This window comes from Eumetopias jubatus, unplaced genomic scaffold (assembly GCF_037043125.1).
Source record: "Eumetopias jubatus isolate StellerSeaLion01/CBP00866 unplaced genomic scaffold, mEumJub1_p1.0 scaffold_16, whole genome shotgun sequence".
Lineage (NCBI taxonomy): Eukaryota > Metazoa > Chordata > Mammalia > Carnivora > Otariidae > Eumetopias > Eumetopias jubatus.
Genome location: NW_028274822.1, coordinates 27,070,456 through 27,095,327, shown reverse-complemented (window position 1 = coordinate 27,095,327; position 24,872 = coordinate 27,070,456). Strand labels below are relative to the sequence as shown.

At 41.2% G+C, this 24,872-nt stretch overlaps 1 protein-coding gene across 1 annotated transcript in view; it reads right to left on the bottom strand.

The window, feature by feature from the left end:
* Positions 1–4,274: 4,274 nt before the first annotated feature.
* HDHD2 (haloacid dehalogenase like hydrolase domain containing 2) overlaps positions 4,275–24,872 on the bottom strand; it is a 36,009-nt gene continuing 15,411 nt past the window's right edge. The window contains 4 exon segments of the mRNA XM_028098304.2: positions 4,275–5,653; positions 9,487–9,550; positions 12,003–12,219; positions 23,109–23,193. Of these exon segments, the coding sequence (XP_027954105.2) occupies positions 5,538–5,653; positions 9,487–9,550; positions 12,003–12,219; positions 23,109–23,193 (482 nt within the window). The 3' untranslated portion in view covers positions 4,275–5,537.

Sequence of the window (24,872 nt, the reverse complement as noted above, 5' to 3'; positions counted from 1 at the left end):
CTTTCATCCCTCTGCCACATCCCCATCATCGCCAAACAGTTATGATTTTAGGTTTACTCAATAATTGGTATTTCTATGGGAATGTATACTGTTCATGCAGAGCCACTAGTGAATCAAAATTACATTTCCTGTATATGTTGGTTTTGTCTTTCCAGGAATTAATTGCCTTATTTTATCATTTGCTTAATTTTTGAAGTATCTCTTCTGATTTTTTGCAACTCAGTCTCAGATCTGTCAGATACCTATCAGCATTGGTTTCCAAATGGCCAATATCAGATAAACTGTCAATTCCATTCCCATACCCTCTGGTCCTGGTGTTTTAATGGGAAAGGAACCAAGAACCCATACAGAATAAGAACCCTTACAGAATAAGCAGAGATGTACCTAGTCTCCCCATTTGCAGTCCTGTAGCTCACCCCGGCTCACCACCATGCCCATTCTCCCCAAGGCCTTCACTTTCATGGCTCCTGGGTCTCCAACCATTTTGTTTAGCAGCTTCAAACTAAATCTTTGCTTCTCAGTGCTACCTCACACCTCACCTCCTCTCTACCTAGTCTCCAAGACTTCAATCTTTGAGGTTCTATAGGATGAGTTTTGGTTGTCTTTGCACAGATTTTGTTATCCACAACCTAACCACTTCCATCCTTCAAGTTATTGTACCCTCTTGTCCACTGATATATCTCCTCTTGTGGGCTCCCCTTGTGAGTTTATACCTTCTTTATTCCTTCACTTTGATTTTAGTGGGGCTCTGAGAAAGAGAGACCAACTAAGACACGTGATTAGTTTACGTTCAGAGTCTGTATTATTTAAAAAGTAGATTAGAAGTATATTCAAGTTTATAGGGATACAGGAGCCTGGCCTATTGCTGGAGGAAAATTTAACTTCATCCAACATGTGTTATGTTCTCCTAAAGCAGAAGTCACAATGTCTGTAGGAACTTGGAACACAGTAACACATGGGTAAAGTAAGCTGGGTGTAAAACGAGGAAGAGGTGGGGCTGTGATGGAGGGTCAGACTACCTGAATGACACAGCAGTGGTGCGGCTCCCACCGAACTTAGAGATTTGGACCAACATTGCCAGATCTTATAGTATTCCTAGGAAAACCAGTAGCAACTCATTTGCATTTGAGATCTCCTGATACCCAGATGTTGGCCACTAAGGTTAAGTATCTAGGTTAGAATTCATGGCTTGTCCCTGCATTTCATTCAGGTCACCATCAGAAGCCTTCTCAGCTGGACTCTACTTATCTAAAATAACTCCCTCCCTCGTTTTCTTGTCCCTCACGGAGCCATATAGCTATTGTGTTAAGTAGTGTGTATATGTTTTATTGTCCGTTTACCCTACCCAAGTGTAAGCCCTATGGTTGTGGTACTTTTGTCACTGCCACTGAATGAACGCAACATTCTTTAAAATGAGCACTGTATCTGCTTCACAGGCTAGAAGCTGTGATTACTGTCCCAAAGCACTTAGTTCACTGTACATGACCTCTTCTCTGAGAGGACTTCTACAACACACCTTGAACTTGTCAGAGCCTTTTGGACTGTTGGACCCTTGGACTGTATAAAAACATATTTTTATATGCTTTGACTTCCCAACTAGAAGATATGCATCTTAGGAACTGGAGCTACACTCTGCTCTGTCTTCCTTTGTACTTTTACCCATAGTTGGCATTTAATAATTTGGTTTTCTCAGGCACATTAGCCAGTGAAACAAACAGGAGTTAGAGATGTGTAGGACATGAAGGTAAGCACTGAAGAGAGTAAGGTATTCAAAATTGTTGGATTTTAACAGATACATAATTTAAATGATAAAATGATTTCTGGTGCTCTGGTGTCTTGTTTTGGTTGTCCCTTAGACAAGCATGCTTTGGTGTAGTCGGTCTTGATGGCTGGCAAGATAAAGTCAGCAAATGTCCTATGCATTTATGCCGAAGAAAAGTTTCTGTGACTATGTTAAAGGAACCTGATAACGCAAACATGGCTTTAGTCAAGCAGCTGCTAATATGAAAAAGGGATTCTGCTGTTTGAAGCAGAGTGTTTTAATGAAATAGATTAGTGCGGTTTTAAAAATTCTTTACCGAAGGTGCCCAAGGCCTTCAGTTTCATCCTACATGAAACACCACTGATCTCAAACCAAATAAACAACCTGTGCATGTGTTTTTGACTTCCTGGTCCAAAACGGTACAGTAATTTCTGAATGTGGGGTTAAGAGTGAGGTGATGAGGGGCGCCTGGGTGGCTCAGTCGTTAAGCGTCTGCCTTCGGCTCAGGTCATGATCCCAGGGTCCTGGGATCGAGCCCCGCATCGGGCTCTCTGCTCTGCGGGAAGCCCGCTTCTCCCTCTCCTACTTCCCCTGCTTGTGTTCCCTCTCTCACTGTGTCTCTCTCTGTCAAATAAATGGATAAAATCTTTAAAAAAAAAAAAAAAAAGTGAGATGATGACACTATCCTTCCAAAGTAGTTTCTGACATCTGTGGCTACAGGTGTTCGACGGCCCCGATCAGCTCCGACAGATGCAGAATGGTGTGTAGGAAGAACTACAGCAAAACGAGCCAATTCTGGAGGGAGGAGAGGGAAGTGGTGGGCTAGCCAGCTGTCTCCGCCACTGGACTGGTGCTCTGCCTTCCACACCCAGGACACACCTGCCTTACAGCAGATGCTCAGTACTCCTCTCCTGATAGTGGGTGTTCTTTACTACCCTTTCCAGTCCCAAAATAGCACTTGGTCCCTTTTCTGGGCCTAGCAGAGGATTATAGTAAAACTGATGCAAACACTGTCCTCGAGGTCATACCACTGGAAAGCACTGTAATTGGGATGGCTAGAAAAACGAAGTCTTTTCGGTACTTTGGTTATTAAATCTCCTCCGTGAGGCCCAAGGCAGACCAACCAGCTATGCTGGGAATGTTTATCGTAACCTGAATCTAAAACCAGATTTTTATTTATCCTCCTGAACCTCACTGTGGACAGGTCAGTTAACAAGCCCTATATGATGCTTGTTAAATAAGTAAAACATGAAACAAAAATTTTAATGGCCCAATACGGCCAAACTAGAATGGAGGAAAGAAGCCATTTCTCTTGGCCAAGGACCTGAGGCTCATGTGGTCTTACCTATTCCTGTCACTCTGATTCCTGAACCCATTAGTGATGTCTACCTCTTTGCTTTAGCTCTAACCTGTCTCTAAAGCATCAGATCCATTATTTCTGAGTGTCTAACGGGGCCTCCTCTGTGGGCAACGAGTCTAAAATTAAACTTAATTTTCTCCTCCCTACTCATAGCTATACCTTCTGACATGAAATTCCTATAGTATTTACAGCTAGTTTGTACTGGTTCAGTAACCATCTGAGTAAGAACTATCTGTGTTGCAGGAGATATAAAAAAGACCGAGCCACAGTCCTGTCGGGAGGGTGGGGGGGAGGAGAAGGGATGTGTGAGGACCGAAGTATAATCTAACAAGTGCTAGGAGGGCACAGAGGAGGGAATGCCTCATTCCACCTGCAGTCAGGCAGACATCACAGAGGAGGGCCATAGGAGTATTAATAACATCTTGTGCATTCTCCCTAGCTCCTCCACTAGTAAGGATCCTCAGGGCAAAATCCTTTTCTTATACGCTCGATTATTTCCTAGCATGGCACTTAGCACGTAGCAACCAGCAAACACTCAATGGTGCTTGAGCCAAGGCATCACTGACCCAGGTGGCCAGGTAGCAGGCCCCAGCTGAATGGAGCACATCCATCAGGCACCAGGCAGCATGTTCCATCCACACGCTGAGCTGCTCCGTGCACCTCCGTGTGGGCGTTTCAGTGCAGTAGAGTGTCTCCTTTTTTTAATCCTTAGGAAGACTTCCCCCACTGAACTGACTGTTGAGATGAATTCTATCAGGATTTATCAGATTATTCAGTGTGGACAGTGCTGCTACGTCTGCCTCATCATCAGCGCCAAAAACACACAGCACTCAGCATTTGCCCGATTCTACTCTCAATAATTAATATGCTGGTCACGCATTTAACCCTCACGACAAGCCTACGTGGTGGGTGCTGCCACGGTCTCCATTTTACAGATAAGGAAAAGTGGGCGTGAGAGCCTAGGTGACTTGCCCAAGGGCCCTGAGCTAGTTAACTGCTGGTGAGGCCCCCAAACCTATGCTCCTGGCCATTCCGCTCGTGCTTCCGATCGGCGGCAGCCGTCCTATCACAGCTGTCCTTTGCACTCTAGGCTGTGCAAGTACTAAGTCAGGGCATCTGCAAAAACAAGAACAGAGTGATCACCAAACCACCAAAAGGAGAGGGAGCTGCCATTTATTTAGCTTTCCTCCCTGCCATCCAAGACCAAGCTGATCTCTAAACAAGCATCAAAGCCCGAAGCTCATTAACATCAGCATGTGCTTCAATAAGGTGAACACCACAATGATGTACAATTACATGCTAATAATTCAATGCCCAAGGGCCCTGTAAAACAATTGCAAAGGCCCAGGATGATCACAGTATGCAAATGCACTAAGAAAATCATTACCTACTTAGGCCCTTCATTTTGGTGGGTTTAACATGAGAAGAATAATCCATGCTACAAGACAAGATTTCATTTTACAGCTGTAGTAACCAAGTACATAAAAGCTTGAATCTGTCCCAATAGCTTCTAAAAGATTTTTCCCATAGTGTCAGAGGCAAAAATAATGAAATCTTGCAAATGTACAGTTAATAGGACTCTGGTGGACACTAACTTCAAAAATGCATGGTCTATAAGACATTAAAGGCTTGATTTTAGTTTCTGCACTGTTCCTGTTAATAACAATGTCTAATTAAAACATCTGTAAAATACTGATAGTTTTAATTTTACATAAAATTTCCAAAACAACTGTTACACAGTATAATAGGTATCTGCAATGAATAGGTTATTAATGGAAATATTATTTTAAATTAAAATCAGGTTCTAAATTTAAATTAGTCATCTCTGGCTAATGAAGAGAAAAAGAAGTCACCCATGCTGGGAATAATACAGTAGATAATCTAGTTTTCAACATCCGTTAAGGCAAATTCACTTGATCACCTGGGCTAAAGGACAATTTATTTTGCTGCTTCTGACTTGTACTCCACTTGGCACTTCTGATGGATTTCACAGTTGAACTCAATATTAAAACTACAGCCAAAATGCACTTCTCGCCACATTATCTTATAATTTAAAAAATGCCATTCAATTTTCTTCACAATCGGAACCCTCGCCCCTCCCAACGGACCAGTGAGAAGGCAGTGGAGCCCATGAATCCCCGCAAGAGGTTCTCCCTCCCAGCCCTGCTGAGCCCGATGACTATTTTAAAAGGAATGGCATAGAATCTCAGCTTTCCCTTTCTCTGGGTCTCATCTTCTTTTACAAAATAAAACAAAAGGGATAAGCAAGGTGTAGTGGCTGGCTGCAATTCGATACCTTTCTCTCTAATTAACACACAATAGAGGAGTGCTGGTCCATGTCTAGCTATGCTGGCATGGAGACGGGGAGCGAGTCACTCCGGACAACGAAAAGCTGCATCTCCGGTTGCTTCTGAGTCACATCAAGGATCACAGGAGATGCTGCAGAATGTGGTCCACGGCATGAGGGAAGCTCTCGCAAGTTAAGTAAGGAGGCGGATTAATTTTTTCTTCATCTGCCGCTCGGTATTTCCCTGAAAGTAGAGCCAGTGAAAAGGCTACTGCTAGAACACCACATTCATCACGTCCTGTGAACACCAGGGCCACCACCCAACCACCGCGGCGAGTCCTGGAGAGGCGGCGGCTCCCCATCTTCCAAAGCATCTCCCAGTGAAGCTTTAGGCTGCAATGAGGCAATTCAAAGCAGTATCACAGCCAGCATTTTCCCAGGACTCTGGTCCTTTACAACGGACACAGGGCCCGGGGCACCTGGCCGCTAAGGCTTCCTTCAGATCTCCATGGCTGGGGAAATCATTTTCTTCCCCACCAGCCCTAAAGATAGGAATGGAGACCGAATTAATGCTTTTCAGCGGAAGCCGGGCCACCACAGGGCGGAGGCCTGGTCAGCCTCTGAGGGCGCACGTCCTGCTGCCACACAGGGACCCCGGGAGCACCCAGGGGTGGGGGTGTAGAAAGCGACACAGGCACACAGGCCTGCGCCAGGCAGGACGGTCCGCCCAACAGGGCACCGCTCCAGTTTCCCCGGGCTCTGGAATGTGGGACCCATAACCGAACACCCCTGTACAGAGAGGAACCCTTCCACACAGTGGTCACAGGCAGGCCCCTTTTACAAATGTAAATCCAAGATGATGCCCCGTCCCTATTTAAACACCCTTGATGGGTCCCACTGCCCTTCAGGAAGAACCCAAATCCCTACCGCTGCCCTTTGTCATCTGGCCAGCATCCCTCCAACCTCAGCATGTGTCACTTTCACAAGACTGCAGTCCTAGACGGGACGTGGCTCTCTGAGGACCTTCACACCTGCCATCCCTCTGCCGGCAACAGTCTTCTCAGCCCACTCACTACCCCCCGCACACTTCGGGCCAAACTTCATATTCCCATCCCACTTCTATCTCCTTCCTCCCTGTTAGTCTCTCTCTCAGCACCCTGTTCTTTGCCTCCATATTTATAATGCACTGCCATTATATATTTATTCGCTCAGTGTCTGCCTCGCACCTAAGACTGTGAGTTCTCTGAGAGTAGGGACCATGTCTGTTATTTTCCCCAAGGTACTCATTCCCAGCACTGAATGTAATGACTAACACATGGTGAGCATGCCACAATTTTTTCTTTAAGAATGAAAAGAAAGAAGAGAGGGAGGAAGGAAAGGGGGAGGGAGGGAGGGAGGGAGGGAGGAAGAAAGGGCAGACCACTGCTTCAGCTGAGACCTTGGAGAACAAGACGGAGTGGCTATCGGGCTACCTCTGCACTTCCCCTTTCTCTGTGCTCTCTCATCCCTTTTCTTGTCATCTCTTGACATTTAACCCTCTGCATTCTCCAGCACTCTCTGCCTGAATCCAGCTCCCCTAACAACAGACCCACCGTTTCCTACAGTTTCCCGCCATTCTCCATAAACTATCTCTTTATGAGGCTTTGCCCAGCAAACACAAAGCCTGAAAATCCCGTTCCATACCTCCGCACTGTGGCGAAGAAGATGTTTCCTGCCTTGTCTTACTAACTGTGAATTCCTACAGGAGGGGGGTCAGCATCAAATGTACAAAGGTAATGAGTATCTGCCTCACTCACCTTAGCATCCTCAAGGCACCTGTCCACAGTATGGGCCACAAGAAAACTCTGCTGCTAGTTTTTTCTCAAGCTTAAATTCCATGAAGTACAAACTCTTAACACGTTTCTACTTGGCCTCATACAGAAGTCACTAACTACTGCTCTACCATACCACCTACTCCCTGGGGCCAGTGGCCTAAGGGCGCACACGTGAAAGTCAAGTTTCTTAGCCATGGGGTGCTGCTGCTGTCCGGCCCTGCAAGTGGGGGCTTCTACAAAGTCCACACTGACACAGTGGCTGAGAGACGTGCGATAGTTCCAGCACCTCAAATCGTGGCTGACACACAGCAGGTGCTCACTGATGTGGGCTGAGTGAATGAAACAGGCCATCGTCACTCACGCCTGCCTCACTCACTGTGGCAGTCTGTGCTTTCCCGGATAGATAAATTCCTGGGAGAATACAGGAAGCCATTCTGAGGATATTCGATAATATCTTTTCTAGGTGACTGTTTAACATGCTAAACAAATACATTCTGGGTAGGACTAGTCACAAATCTTTATTAACAAATCATTGGGCAAATGCATACTGAGCTTCTACCATGTGCTACTCACTGAGAAACAAAATTGCTCAAGACTGTCCACAACAAGCACTTATTACGGGATAGATTAACAACTTTATGATCATTTTCAACACTGGGAAGCCTAGTACTTGTTCAAATACAGGGAGTTCAAATTTAACAACAGAGCCAGCCGTTTTCTGTGCTTTTAGAACAGTGGACTTACTTGCACTTGTTTCTGACCAAAGACGAACAGTACAAATGGGCCTGTCTCCCTGCACTGGACTCAGCTGCTTTACTGGTTATATGTTTTCAGTTTGGTCGAGTTATGCTGCTGGGTTCTCTAAGACCAACTGGATGGCTCTGTGACAGGTTGGCCACAACCAACTGCCAGTCTGAAAAGGAGGGACAACCAGCAGAAGCCAGGCCAGGGGGAGGGGAGAAGGGCCCATAAGACACCAGCATAGGGCGGTTTCCATACTTAGTGTAAATCCTTAATTATGTGAGCTAAAGAGAGTAAATGGTCACAGGACTGATACACAGGAGGAGAAATAGTTATCTAGAGATTTCCTCAGTGACCAGAAAATAAAATAGTGAATGGCAGGAATTTGAAAATTAAGATACAGGGAGGGATCATGAGTGTGATGACTTTTCTGGACTTTTTCTTGATACTTCCTCTTTTTCTGCTTACATCAAAGGGCAGTAATGTTCCCAGGAGGGTGCCGATCATTTTGACTGAGAAATGTGAACAAACACACTGTTCGTTCTGGAAAGACTGGAGTCACTATTTGCAAGGCTCCAATGATTCCCTCCAGAACCCTGGCATGGCCTGCACCGTTCACACAGGGCCTTGCCAAATACTTTTTATCCAATGGTAGCTCTAGCTACGCTTTCTTGTTTCTACTTTTAAATTTAAAATAGGTTTTGTGCAACCACATTTTCTTGAATAAATGTCAGTCAGGAGTAAATGTATTTTTTCTAAAAAATTTCCATGTTGCAGCTCTTCTGAAACTTTGCTTAAATCTTCCTTTTTAGGAATAGCCTCTTAAATGGTTTCGCTAGCATTACATGAACCCAGGCACATGCCCTTGCACGGCTAATCACTGCGGACTGAGGCCAGGACCCAGGACACTAATGGGTCCTCTGTAGTCATAATACCATTATTAGCTGAGTCCTCCCCAGTAAGTTCCTGTCTTCCTTATTTTTACTTTGAGGGACCACAAAGAATATACATAATCTTGGAATAGGAAACAATTCCTAAAACAGTAAGTAAAGGATAAAAGTTCTTTGTGTGATTTTTAAAAAATGCAAATGTTAACAGAAAGTATCAGATCACTTAGCCCACCAGTTCCTAAAGAGACCAACTTTATCAGCTTATAGCTGGCACCAAAAAAAGGATACTTTTACAGAGCATCCCCAAATCAGTTGTCTTTGGTCCATTCCAATGTGGTGATTTGTATATCAAGGAAATCATATAAATACTAATTGTCAACCAGCCTGGTTATCTCTGGGTAAGTTTTAAAATAACCTCTGAACTCTCTCTGATCTTTCTAGTTTTATGCAGCATGGGCCCTCCCACAGTATCTTTTGTTCCCCGAGATCCTGAGCCCATTTTATTTTTGCTTTGTGAGAGAAAGAGAATTAAAGTGCCCAGTGGGCTTTGTCATTTCTGCAAAGACTGTTCCTTAAGGAACTGTGTATTTTACCATCCCGTTTTAGAGAAGGCTTATGCAGAAGATACATACCAGTTTTTACTAAGATACCCAGCATGCCGACATTCTGAGCCCCACCAACATCATCCCTGCAATCCTAGAAAAGCATAAAGAAAGCATTTAGTTCACTGTCTTCAGTTAGCTTGTCAACAAAACCCTACCAATTGACTGATTAGGTTGGGATGGCCAGCTGTAATAGCATTATTTTTTCTTAAAATACAAGAGGGGAAAAGGGGGTAAATCCACATGGAACCATCTGAGGAAGCATGTCATTTGGAAAGGGAAGTGTCAAAAAAGTGGAAGGTGTACAACAGAGTAGTAATTCTAGCGATCAAGCACAAAGAGCACATCTACAGTTCGTCTTTTCCACATGTACATCTGTCTCAAAACAGATCATGGGAAAAGCATTCTATTGATCTGGCAGCTCTGAAGGTGAACGATCCAAATGCAGACCGTGAATGGACTACATTCGGAAGACAGCTCTGCTGCTCTAACACACTCTCCTTACTTTCCAACCAGTTGTCCCTCAAAGGTGGAATCAAGCCAAATCAGAATACTGAGATTCTCTGAGATTCACTTCACACTTGGAGGTGAACTGATTTAACAGATCAGTTAGAAAAGGTAGCTCCTCTTTCTAATTCTTACCCACAACAGAGATGAATATAATTGGTTCACTGTGATGATAAACACCAGGTAATAAAAATCCAAGGACTGGAAGAAATATCAAGAAAATCAATCCTTGGGGCCCCTGGGTGGCTTGGTTGGTTAAGCGTCCCACTCTTGATTGTGGTTCAGGTCATGATCTCAGGGTTGTGAGATCGAGCCCTGCGTTGGACTCTCTGCCGGGTGTGGAGCCTGCTTAGGATTTTCTCTCTCCCTTTCCCTCTGCCCCTCCTCACCGCCCCCCCCCCCAAAAAAAGAAAGAAAATCAATCCTGCCATCTTATGTCTTTATAGGACTTTACAGACAGGACTCATTCAGACCATGCCTGAAGAAAAGTCTTCTCCTCAAAAATCATTAATATCATTCAACAACAAACCTTGGAAATGAGTTTTAGAATACAAAAATCTTCATTCAAGGTCTAACTTAAAACCTTCCATTGCATCTAAACCTGCCCTAGAGTGAAGCGGCAGAGATGGGGGAGAGGGAGAAAAGGAAGGAGAGAGGTGGGAAAAAGTGGACAAGGGAAGGGAGGGAAAACCCGTTGTCTCTGGGGTAACAAGCAACCCTCAACGCAGCTGAACACTGCCATCACGTGCCCTTCCTGCCTCCCACCCTGTCCTCATACCGGAAACTCCTGGGATAAAGAATTCTGACGTCCCCACTTCTTCAAACACGCATTTGCCTAGGAAAGTCAACTAAAGGTTTGCCAAGAGGAAAAGATGTGACCAAAAAGATGGCTTCTCAAAGCAACATCAAGTTTAGTGATTGTCCCGTTTAGGTTCAGGTGAGTGAGGAAGGAAGTGGACAGGGAAATGAGGAACACTGGTCTGTATCTGCACCATCACAAGTGAGGCAAGCAAGGGATCCACAGTTTGTTTTGGAGGAAGTCCGGAGCCTTGAGTTCTACTTCCGGCTGGGCCACTCATTAGCAATGGGAATTCAGGCATGGAGCTTTACCTCTCTGGGCTCCAGCATCCCAGTCTATCAAATGACGAGGTTTGAACTGGACAACCTCCATGGTCCCCCTTCCAGCCTAATGCGCTGACTTCAAATTGAAATATAATCCTTGCCGCCTCCTTGCCACAAGGTAGTGTGCTTTCTAGCTCTTTTCCCCTCACAGCACACGTAGAAGGTTAACATTTTCCCAGGACACTGGGGGAAAATGGCAAGGTGCTCCTGGCCAGAGGTCATTGGCTAGAGCTTCTAATTGTCCAGGTCCAGCCCTACCACTCAGAGGGCCGAGGCAATCAATATTTGTAGCTATTTGTGGCACACTGACTGGGAAGTTCTTCCATAAAGCATATACTAGGAAAAAAAATCAATAATGGTAGAATTCTATAGGTATACGCTGTTCTCTGTATATGTAATGTTCAAAAAACCTTAAATTTGTGTAGAGGTTTTCTTCACAAAGACATATACAGCACTTAATTGACTTGCATTTAGTGGTCTTTTGATTGTACACATATCTCACCACATTATGAACAATGTCAGAAGTAATCAAAATTTCAATTCTTTTTTTTTTAAAGATTTTTATTTATTTGAAAGAGAGAGAATGAGAGGTAGCACAAGAGGGAAGAGGGTCAGAGGGAGAAGCAGACTCCCTGCCTAGCAGGGAGCCCAATGCGGGACTCGATCCCGGGACTCCAGGATCATGACCCGAGCTGAAGGCAGTCGTTTAACCAACTGAGCCACCCAGGTGCCCAAAATTTCAATTCTTTACAGGAGTATCACTAACCATCTACTGGCAAGCCTGTTTATAGGTACCCACTTACAACCATCTGATATCTGCAGTAAGAGTCTGCCTGTGTTTCAAAGCAGTAACTCGAAGCTGGCTCTTGCCCGCATGACAGGTAAGCTCCGGGCATTTCCTGGGTTTTTCTACTTACATCTCCTATCATGACGGCCTCCTCAGGTTCACAGCCAGTGCCCCGCAATGCTTCCAAAAAGAACGTTTTCTCTGGTTTTCCCACAACTGTGGCTTTGGTGTCTGTGGCATACTCCAGAGCTGTCACGAATGGTCCAGGCCCCAGGGCGAGGCCATCTTTCCTCTTGTAATACCTGGCTTTGTGGATTGCTATCAGAGGTGCCCCATCCAGGAGTAAGCTAGGGAGACAGAGAAAATGGAAATTGGCTAAAAGCAAGGCTTTTATAACTGGAAAAGAATGTCAGACTCACAAAGTAGTTTTATTCACACCCATGGAAACAAATAGTTTCTTATTAACTTTTAATGACTTGCTGTCTTCTAATGAATTCGCGAAGAACTGCTGGGAATTACACTCAGATACGCGAAAGAAAGGTGATAGATTATTAAATTTGGGATTGCTTCAACCTTTTACCTTTAGTGGTTTCAGACACTTTACCCAAATCACCAGGGAAAGAGAATGAACAGAAGTAAAGCTAAATAAGACACTCGAGGGAAGAAGCTTAACTTAATGAGACAAGTTGTTTCAACCTTCCCTAATGGTAAGCAGGAGGCTCTGGAGCCTTTCACCGCACGACGCAACTGTTATGCGCTGCCATATTCGGCTAACTCCAGAAATACCTGGATTCCTCTTTTTCTGCTCCAAAATGGAAGTTTCTTCCTAATTCAGCAATTTAGAAGAGCACTCTACGAACGCTTTCTCTTGTACCTTTACCTCTTTATTCCATCTCTAACTGCTTCAGGCCATCTTCCCTGAAGAGCACGCCAACGAGGTTTAAGGGTCAGCCCAGGCTGTCAAGTCCCTTCTTTTGTCCAGATGTAGGACACATGCCCTCAGACCAACCAGAAGGGCAACCAGAGTTTGAGAACCAAACTCTACACAAAGCTAAGGATCCTCATGAGTGACTCAGGCAAAACACACGAACACAAATCCAAACAACCATACCAACTTCCTCATACTCACCTCCCAAGCCCCATCCCCAAACACCTGCCCTCCGTCCCAACAGCGCAGCCTGCGGTCACTTGGCAGAAAGAGCCGTGCGTGTGTTCTCATCTAACGGCATGTGGGACAGGACAGATTTCTTAAGCTGCTTTTAACCGATGTAATAAATGATCTCACTAGCTTAATTTACTTTAAGTCGTCTCCTTAGTTAAAATATTTAGTATGTCCATCGAGGAGGAATTCATCACATCTTACCCTTCACAATTATGAGTAATTAAGCGCTCGACTATGAAACTGCTAAATTATTCTTGTCAGTGGGCACAGAAATGCCTTCCTGTGGGAAATGCAGAATTCAGACATTTATGATTAAATATTTTATTAAGTAAAAACCATACTGGACTATTACAGGGCCTTATTGTTACTTATTACGAATTGCTCACAGCACAGGATAGATCCTTCAAATGTACTCATTCATATTCATACAAATTTACTTCTTAAAGCAGATCTTGAAATCCAACTGTCAGGAAGCCTGATAAAGCCACTATGTTGGCCTTAAGGAACCACTGCTGATAGCAGTGAAATAATAATGGGTGATTTATCTACCCCACCCCCATCACCCTGCCCCCAATCCCATTTATTTGCTACTCTACCACGGAACTGGAATTCTTTATGCAACAGACCTCAAAATTGCTTTCCACTTATATAGCTAAACTAAAAACTCATTTGATTTAGCTTTGTTAATATTTTATTATATATTAACTGGGGATAAAACTTATCAGCTTGATTGATGTGTGTACTTTAACTCCCAGGCAGTACTTCAGTGCCTTCCCTGGAAGGGCTGAAACTGTGGGTTCCTCCACATTTCTCTAAATGGGAACTGGTTCTACACTAGGCTGGAGAGGACAGGCATCTCTCAGGGAAGTGCTTCCTGCTCCTACCCTCCTTCTCTGCATAACATGGGCTTTACTGTATCTTTGAGGAGCCAAAAGGCATATTCAGGATGGACTGAAAGGTAAACGTGTTCTAGGACACAGATGAAAAAGATTTTTTATAGTTAAACGTTTAAAAAAAGTCAAAAATAGACACCCCAATACCTGGAGTGTTTTTACACTTCCTAGACAGGGCAACAAAGGGTTGTTGCTTTTGTTACAAGGAATCCATCAGCAGGAAGTCTGACAATTTTCTGTCTATACCTAACTATAAAACCACTGAGGTTCAAGAAATAAGAGGGAAAAAAAGGCACAAAGAAGGCCTGATTCAAGTATCTTTGGCTGTAAATCCCATGTAGGCAAAGTAAAAAACCTGTACCAAGTCCTAGCCAAGCAGGGCCACAATACGGAAATCCTAGGCAGAGCAGTGAGAGGGAAAGCTAAGGGGATAACTTACATTCGCGGCTACAAAACCCTGTCGCAAGGCGTATCCGGTCGAACAATGCCCTGTCGTTGGATGAAGAGGTCGTCCAGAGATGTTGGCCACAATCAATCGCACCACCAAGGAGAGCTATAACCCAGAGAACATCTGAAAACCAATCTAGTCTTCTTCCAAAGGCACTATACTGTCTTTCTAAATAACTTTTCTAGGAAAACAAACTTTTCATCATTTCCAAGGAAGATGGAGCATATGGAAATGAAATCACATGGCAGCTTAAATAATTGTCAGACATCTCCCATATGTCCAACGTCAAACGAGAGAGTCCCTTTTCTCTGCACCCCCCCCCCGCAAAGAATCACCCCCACCCATCTTTCCCATCTTGATATATTCACTCAGGTCCTCAAACCAGACACCTAGTAGCCATCCTTGCCTTCTCCCTTTCGCCCATCCCCCCTCACCCCTACTCATTAACATACCCAGTAAAATTTCCAATTCCAAAACAAAAATAGTATCTCAAAACTGTCTTCCTCCTCTCCTGAACTTCTGCAATTGTCTCCTAATTAGCCTTCCTGCTTTCTACTCTTGCTCCATTCTTCCAAGCCATTGTACAGGCAATAGTGGGAGTTTGAAAAGTACAGATGGGGTCACATCCCTCCCCCACTCAGAAGCCCTCAACAACTTCTCACTGCCAATAGTATAAAACCCCAAGTTCTCACTGCAGCCTACATCTCCAGTCTTAAGTCACCTTCCCTATCGATGGTCGTGTGCCAGAGTCTCTTCCAACTTCTTAAAAACCACGTCGTTCTCTTGTGCTCCAGCCCACAACTCTTGACACAGCTCCCCGTACTTTTCACATAGCTATCTTGTGCTCATTCATCAGGTCTCAGCTTCAAGGTCAGCACAACAAAGAAGCATTTCCAACCTCCACATGTAAAGCAGACTTCCTCCTCACCTCTGATCTCTTCTCTCATCACCCTTTTTCCTTTGTATCACTTCCCATAGTTGGTCATCCTTACTCAGCTGTGATTGGTCTGTCTTCCTCACTAGAACATAATTTCCACTATGCCCATCAGTTTTACTCATCACTGTATCTCTTACTTCCAAAACACAAACAAAAAAACCCATGGCACTTCTCACTAAATGTTTACTGAACAAATTAATGGATGAAGCTCCATCTGTCTCAGTGTCCTGATATATGACACGAGGAGTGTTGCTTACCTTCCTGGGGAATAGAGGGGATATATGCAAACCTTTTCACAGTATCTGTCTGACGATAATGGCAATTATTCTTCTTCATAAATATAGGAAGTGTGGGATCTATGCTACTTAAAATAGGTAACAGCAAATCACTTCATATTTGTGGGCCTCGGTTTCTTAATAAATGGAAGAGGCTAAACAGATCAGGGCTTTTCAATCTCTGCACAGCTGACATTTTGGACTGGAAAATGCATTGTTGTGGTGCCTGTCCTATATGCAGGAGGATGTTTAGCAGCACCCCTGGTGTCTCCCCACTCACTGGAAGACAGTAGCATCCTCTTCCCCAGTTGTGACAACCAAAAATGTCTCTAGACATTGCCAAATGTCCCCTGGGAAGCAAAAGTGTCCCTCGTTGAGAACCATTAAACTAGATGTTTGCCACAGCCTTGACGCTCAATACATTTAAAACTAATACCAATCAACCTGAAAAACACAAGCTATCAAAAGCTCAAATTAAAACAATAGTAAATCATGAAGTATATCAAAGGAAAATCTCATTAACAATGAACTGAAACCTTCAAAATATCTCCAATGTCGTACTGACACAGTAACTGTCTCATCAATAGCCGGCTATCTATTATCACCACCTTTTAGTACTGTGGTTGGGATCCCAGACAGTATAATAAAGCAAGAAAAAGAAATGAAAATATAAAGATTGGCAGGGGAGAAGTAAAACTGTCATTATTTGTAGGTGACACAACTGTCTATGTAGAAAATCTAATCCAAAAGACTCTACAAATAAATTATTAGAATTAGCAAGTAAATATAAGATCAGTAAATATGAGGGTAACACACAAAAACTCAGTTATACTCCTATGTATTAGCAACACCCACTTAAAAATGAAATTTAATGAAATACCATTTAGAATAGCATCAAACAACATGAAATACAAAGATGAATGTAACAAAAAGTCTAAGACCCATACTTTAAAAACTGCAAAACACTGCTTCAAGAGTGTAAAGATCAAATCTAAGTAGTGGAGATATATTCCATTTTCGTAGACTGGAAGAGACATCGTTGTTCAGATGTAAATTCTACTCCAATTCACAGATATACCAATCACACTCCCAGTGGGCTTTTCTTGTGAAAATTGACAAGTTGATTCCAAAATTTATCTGGAAACTCAAAAGATGTAGAATGGCCAAGACAATCTTAAAAAAAAGTTAAAGCTGAAGAATGCACACTACTGGATAATAAGACTTATAAAGGTAGAGCATGTGAGACAGTATGGAACAGCATAAACACAGATAAGGAATCTAGAAACAGAGCCTTGCATCTATAGTCACTTGATTTTTGTCAAAAGCAGCAATTCTAGAATAGAAAGAATGGGTCTTTGCAATAAATGTTGCTGAAAAACTGGGTATCTATATGAAAAAAAGAACTTTTATCTCACATAATTCACAAAAATTAATTCAAAATAGACCTTAGACCTACTTATCAAAGGTAGAATAATAAAGCTGGTAGGAAAAAAAAAAACAGGAAAATATCTTCATGACTGTGGGGTAGGCAAAGATTTCTTAAGCAGAAGAGAAGAAAATACTGACAAATTGGACTCCATCAAAATTAAGAACTTCATGTTTTCATACCATTAGTATTCTCTATATTCTATAGAGTATTCTCCTACTACTAACAGAGGCGAACCACAGACAGGGATAACAAAGCTGCAATACATATATCCAACCAACGACTTGTATATATAACAAATAAAGAGCTCCTACAGATCAATAAGAAAAATACAACCCAATCAGAAAAGACAAAAGATTTGAATGGGGACATCACAAAAGTTATCCAATGGCCAGTAAGTATATAAAAACAACATTACTCATATGGGAAATACAAACTGAAACTCAGTAAGATACACTATACACACCAAATAGAACAGCTAAAATTACACGGACTGGCAAGAAACTGGTCAGAATGGGGAGCAAGTGGAACTCTCACTGATATAGCCAGTGGGAAAGTACGACTTGGTACAATCACTTTGGAAAAACTGTTTGGCAATATTTATTAAATCTAAACAAGTACTTACCCTATTTACCCAGGAATTTCATTCCTAGGTACAGACCCGAGAGAAATGAGTGCATATGCTACCCAAAGACATGTAGAGGAATATTCGTAGCAGCTTTATTCATAACAGCCCAAACTGGAAACAATCTAAATGCCCATTAACAGTAGAATAAATAAATTGTGGAATGGACTACTGTACAACAGTGACAACAACAATAAAAAAAGAAGAAATAAAACAGAAACTAAGTATTGCTACATGCAACCTGAGTAATCTCAAAATCAGACAAATATGCTACAATTTTATGATTTCATTCACATGAAGATCAAGAACTGGCAATACTGACAGCAATGAGAATAGTGACCGTAAGGAAGGGGTTGTGTGGCCTGGGCTAGGGGGCCTTCTGGAGTGCTACAGATATTCTGGCTTTTGATCAGAGTGGGGGTTACACAGGCATATCTGTGTGTAAAATTTTACTGAGTCATAGACTAACAATTTGTATACCTTACTGTGCATGTTATACATCAAATCAAAAAAATCAGTAATAACATATTTATGTGATTTAGTCACCAGAAGCTTTTATTTGGAATAGCAAGAGCTGCTTTGACCATAAAAGAATCTCCCCAATTGATTAAAAAATAAGAGTCGTTAGTGACTGATAATCAACTCAATTCTGTATTCTGATTTTCAGACTGTCATAATAACTTGTCCTCCTGCCTGTACTAATGGCATGCTTTATATAACATAAGTTCTTAAGTCTTAAACAATTTCTTACTTCCAAAGTGTTTTATTTTATAGTCTGGACTTTAATTTTAAAAACTGCACAGCAGTCAGCCCTTTCAAAACAGGAAAAGCCCACAGAAATATTATTTCTACTTTAAGCCCTGCTGCCACATTGTTCTGGAATTCCTCATGCCCAGGGCTCTAAACACCTAGAAAATATTCAGGAGTTCCTGTCCAAATGCATTAATAACTGAGCCCATTACTGTTGATTTTTTCTTCCCTTTCTAAGGAACGGAATATACTGGCATAATCAAAACATTTTATTTTTTCTTAAGGAGATAGGGAAAAGAAAGCAATTCAACACTGAACAGAGATCATTTATGGTGATAAGGATCTCCTCCCCCAAACCAAAAAACCCCCTAATTTTTCCACACCTCTATGACTTTGGGAGCATTCCTGCACCTGGCAACAATTACAGAAAAGAAGTCATTTACAAAGTTTCAAAACATTATTATTAAGTAGCCTTCATCTCTGCATTTAACTGTGAAAGTTGTGGTGTCATTTACCTTCAGTTACAATGACATTTTAAGAAACTCTTCTAGAAGCTGTAGGACAGCTGCTCTTAATTTAGGGGGAAAAAAAAGCAACAAAAAAACACTTTAATTTTTCCTAGGTTAAGCAATTCTCTAGTTTTCCCCCCAAATTCCTTTGACCCAGCAACTATATACTTCTGAAAACAATCTTAAGGCATAAACATAAATACAGTTTAAAGAAACATGTTTTCATTTTTCAAAAACTCACTTCAAAATCCTGGAAATAACCAATAGGAAGCAGATGGCTACACAATGTATTGCACTTTTTAAAGTGGAATATGCTGTTGGAATCAAACATGTTTTGGAAGACTAAGAATATAGAAAAACATGCACAACAAATTGTGGGGTTTTTAAAAAGCCAAGTGACCACATAGTATATATACATTCTCATTTTTATCTAGTATTTACGTGCATGGAAACCAACAAGCTATGTGCTAGCATGTTAACTGGGGCTCTCTCATAGCAGGATTACAGGTAATTTTGTTTATTCTTTTCCTTTTTGAGCATTTAAACTTTTCCACAATGAAGACATATTACTTTTGCGCTGATTTTTTTTTTTAGTCTTGTAACTAAGTTCAAGTTAGGTTATTAAGTGATCTGTTTGCCCAGCAGCCTTTCTCCTAATAGAGATCAGCAAACTTAATTATAATTGGTCCATTACTAAAATGCTCAAGCTTTGTGTTTCTAACTCAGGTCAGCAGATGAAAACAGACCTTGCTACAAGCAAGTACTACAGCTGTGAAAATGAATCAGCTGGAGCTTTGGATATTCGTGGTGATGAATCAAACAATACTACCAGGGGATAAAGCAAACTGATAAAAGTATAAAACACACAAAATAATATTACATATTGTTTAAAGTTACCTACCATATGTGATAAGTATAAAGAAATATACGACAATGATAAACACAGAATCATAACCATGATTACTTTGGGATGTTGGGCGATAAAATAGGGGAAGGATATGCAGGGAATATCAAATGTGCTGATAATTTGTATTTCTTAAGCTGGTTGATATTACTCTTTGTATCTTTTAGTTTTAGATAAAAGGGGAAAGCTACCCATGACTCTTAGGATTTGAATGTCTTCTAGAATCCAAACCCAAATCATGTCTGTTCCCTATAGCTGGTTCTTATCCTTCCCCAAAATCAATTCTTTAAAATCAGGTTTCTCAATTTCATTCAGACATTTAAGACACATTTGTAGACAGACTGTACTATGCATTTGTGTGTGTGCATGTGGGGGGGGGGCGCTACCCATTCAAAACACAGTAAATAAGGGGCAGTGTAATGTGGAAAGTTGATGTATCTGCCTGAGGGCAATATGCCCCCGAAGCTGTTATTCAAGGCAGCTATGCAACGGGGTTTAAAATCCAATGCTTATTCTCATTATCAACCTGAATAGTAATTTAACTAATCGGTGGTTCATTTGAGATGTCTATATTTGACACACACAATCCAAACAGCTGTAGTCATTGGTTGGAAGGCATAGTCTCTGTGGAGACATCAATATGCAAAGAAGGGCAAGACCTAAAATCCTTCTGTTAATTCTCCACCCAGCTGTTAAGTGCATTTGTGAAATTAGAGTTGACCTATAAGTGCACTGTAATGCTTTAAAATGTAGTGTTTAAAAAAATCAATATGGTTAGGGAAGTGTACTAATTAGACAGCATCCGAGCAATTACAAAGTCAGTATTATGTCAACATACATTTTTATTACCCTGCGTCTAGTGTTCATCTAAGACAGAGACCTCCCAACTTCCTATTAAATATGTCCTTCCCAAATTACCAGCTAAAATCAATCAATACCCTCTCCTTGAATTCTGTGGTTAGAGAAATGGATAAAAGGTAGTGGGTTAAGTTCAGAAGTAAGAAATCATAACAAGTTCTCCATTTCACATAAAAACTGATTTTGGCATAGTGGTAAACCTTACTTAAGGAGCAGTTAGACAATCCATCCCCCAACCCCCAACCCAAGAAGCTAAAGTAGGATAACTGAATTTTAATACCATATACCCCAAAGTATATCTTCAAGCAATATGGCACAGCAATAGCTCCTCAGGAAGTAAATACAGTAAATAGATACTGAACAACTATAAAAAGTGAGTTCGTTCCTTTTAAACAAAGGCTTGACTATCACAGTGACTAATAAGAGAGTCACAAATAAAAGTGCATTACGTAGCCATAGTTTCCATTAACCAAGGATCTAAAATAAATGTTCATGCAAAGAAAAAAGGAGGCTGTGCCCAAAGTGCTATTTTTGGCTACAAAGATTTTCAAGATCAACAGCAAATAATGTGCCTGGATGTGTGAACCCTGTAGTGAGTTTTAAAGTTTCCCACAAACATTCTGATTTTTGGACATCTACATCAAGAAATGAATTCTACATCAAGTACACATTAGAATGATTCTTGTATATCTTCGTACTGGTAAGAAAATTATGTTTTTATGGCATTCTTTGTAACTAAGTACCAAAAATTTACCAAGCTGTTAAAAAAAATTTTTTAAACAAGTTCAATATGCAATATTGATGCAATATTTAGAACTACTTAACTTGTCATAAATTGAAAGGCAAATTATACTGGCTTAATGGTTTGACAAGAAGTAAAAGATGAAAAATGAAAAATCTATGAAAAATGAAAAATCCAAGGGAAAAAATCTCACTCTAGAGCATATTTGCGGGTAAATTCTGATCCAATTTATCTGAAGTGTGAGAACCAGGATGCTGTCTTCCCTTTGAAGCAGCCAGTGAAAAGTTCATGTAACTAAAATGGACACACAAGTGAAGATTTAGAAATTTTCCATTGTATTTCCCCAAATTTCTACCAGCAGCCATTAGAACATCTCCAGTTAGATACCCCAAAGGCCAAACAGCCCCAACCTAAACTTATCACCTCCTGAACCCCAAACAGGGAGTGCTGTCACATGTGCTCATGTTAGAAATCTGGACATCTGCCTTGACTCACTGGTCTTCCTTACTCCCTAAACCGAACCATCCATCAAGTCATGTCAACACTACCTGAATCTGCTTCTTCATCCCTACTGCTACCATCCCAGTTCAGACTACCATTATCACTTATCAAGTAATTTCTTTGAAAGTGTGGTCAAATGTGTCAACTTTTCTCAATACCCTAGATTATCACTGGAGGAAGAAATCACATGTATTGTTTTTGGAGCGTTAACCAGGATGATACACCTTCCTTCAGAGAATAGCATAGTCAGTGGAGAATCACAGGAATGGTAATAAAAGATAAAACTGAAACTATGCTCCACAGGATTAATGAGGTTAAAACAAGCAGAAAGTTTAAAGCTTGCTTTTCAGAGAACTGTTGCTCATCAGCTATTACATCTTTTCAGACTCCACCAACATATCCACTAGCTGTCTCTACAAGAGCCTGGACTCAAGGTCATCTGATATGGTTCCAGCCTATGAACAAGCAAAGCCCCGCATTCCTTCCATGAGATAACGAGCCCAAGATCCCATTCAGTTTATACCAGCTCTCAGAGCATGCCCATAGCCCCTTTGTCCCAAGATAAACTTCTGACATCAGGGGCTGAATTTTGCCTCATTCTGGTGTTAAATCTCCACCCCAAAGTGAACATGGGATGTTACATCTATGTTTGCTGAATGATCACACTCCAACTTTCCTCATGAATAGTCATATAGTTTCCCTACCCTTTTCATCAACATGTATGTAATCTCAACCCCTCTGATTATAAAACACTTGTTTTCTCTCCCTTTGAGAAGGCAGATTTGAAGCGTGTCCTCCAGTCTCTTCCTTTGGCTGCCTCTCGAATAAACTCTTGCCTTGCTGCAAACCTGATATCTCAGTGATTGGCTTTTCTGCCCACCAAGCAGATGGACTTGGGTTCCATTACAAAACTGCTAACTTCGGAGTTGCAATTTTATTATGAATTTCTGCCCCAGGATATTGATTCTACAAACAAGAAAAACTCCAATGATCATCACATTTTAACATATTGATTATTTTTTAAGAACTAAGCAAGATAGTAATAAATATGATTTAATGTTGATCTTGAAGCGATCTTGAAGACATCTATCCTCATGCACAATTTGGGTGGCCAGAAAGTAAAATATATCTATAACCTTACATGACAGAGACTCAGGAAGGGAAGAGAGAAGCATATGATCAGAAGAAAAATAGCTAAAGACTTACCGGAATGCTTGATTCAGAATTTGATAATGAAAATGTTCTGGTGCCAATCCTATGACCACAGCATTAGGATCACTTGTTTGTATTCCTGGGAATGGAAAAAATATGTAATTGTTGAAAAACGCAATTAACAGTAATAATACATTTTATAATAAAATAGCTTTCTTTAGTCAATCAAACACAAATTTTTGCTGTAGCCATAATCTGAAATTTAAGAGATTATTCTGTCCAATGTACTTTGGAGGTATAAACAATACTTAAAGAAAATAGTTTTTTTTTATATATTTTTATTTTTCTAGTATTTCTGCATATTCCTTTTGCATGGTGTTACAACTACTTAGTAACTAGAAGATCTCAATGGAAACTTGCAACTTGATGTTCTCAAACAAGTGACCATTTCTAACTTTTAAAAGCTTTACTGATTACCATCAACAAGAAGAGAGGTGAGTCCTCTATGAGCTATCAGATCAATAGCAACTGATGAGGGACTAAAAGTCTAAGAGGCAAGGGAAATTAGACTTTCTAATTGACACAGCTGAGGTTAACACATTCATGATAAATAAGGAATGCACTGTAGATTCTACAGTTTTCTACTTAATACCTAATCCACTTTCAGTTCCACAAATATTATTCTGTCATTAAAGCATATTTTAAGGCTTTGGTATCTGAAAAAAGAACTTCAGATATGACAACCAAACAAGTATATTCACCATCACAGTTATTAAAGGTCCAATTAAAGGTTCTGTGGATTTTCTATATACCAATTCCTATTTGCCTCTCCCACTGCCTGCCTTGAAGCATCCTCAACATAGATTCCATCAAAATGTGAGGGGAAGAAATAGAGCAGATACCCAGATTCCCAATTTCCTCCTTACTAGTAGCCACAAGTACTGAGTAGTCCAGAAATGGTAGTGTGCCACCATTGAGCATTGGTTGTCACTGCTTCTAGGCCTTTGCAGTGGAAGATCTAGATAATATGTATTTTTTAAAAGAGAACAAGGGAGTTGATAATGATCTTTCTAATTCAAAATTAGTAATACACGGCTTATTTGATTTTTATATTCATATCTCTTTGCATTTACACATAAAATCGTGGGTACTACCAATACTAGCGTAATTACTACTTTGCTTTATCCTATATCTACAATTTAAAAATAATAACTAATTCCTACATTACTAATAACACTAAGACTACTGAATGTAGTTTAAGATTTCTTTGCAGTTTTTTTAAATTAACATATAATGTATTATTGGTTTCAGCGGTACAGGTCTGTGATTCATCAGTCTTATATAACACCCAGTGCTCATTATGTCACATGCCCTGCTTAATGTCTATCACCCAGTTACCCCATCACCCCACCCCCCTCCCCTCCAGCAACCCTCAGTTTGTTTCCTATGATTAAGAGTCTCCTATGGTTTGTCTCCCTCTCTGGTTTCGTCTTGTTTTGTTTTTTCCTCTCTTCCCCTATGATCCTGTTTGGTTTCTTAAATTCCACATATCAGTGAGATCATATGATAATTGTCTTTCTCTGACTTATTACGCTTAGCATAATATCCTCTAGTTCCATCCACATTGTTGCAAATGGCAAGATTCCATTTTTTGATGGCTGAGTAGTATTCCATTGTGCGCACACACACACACACACACACACACACACACACACACACACACCCCACATCTTATTTATCCATTCATCTGTTGATGGACATCTGGGCTCTTTCCATAGTTTGGCTATTGTGGACACTGATGCTATAAATATTGGGGTG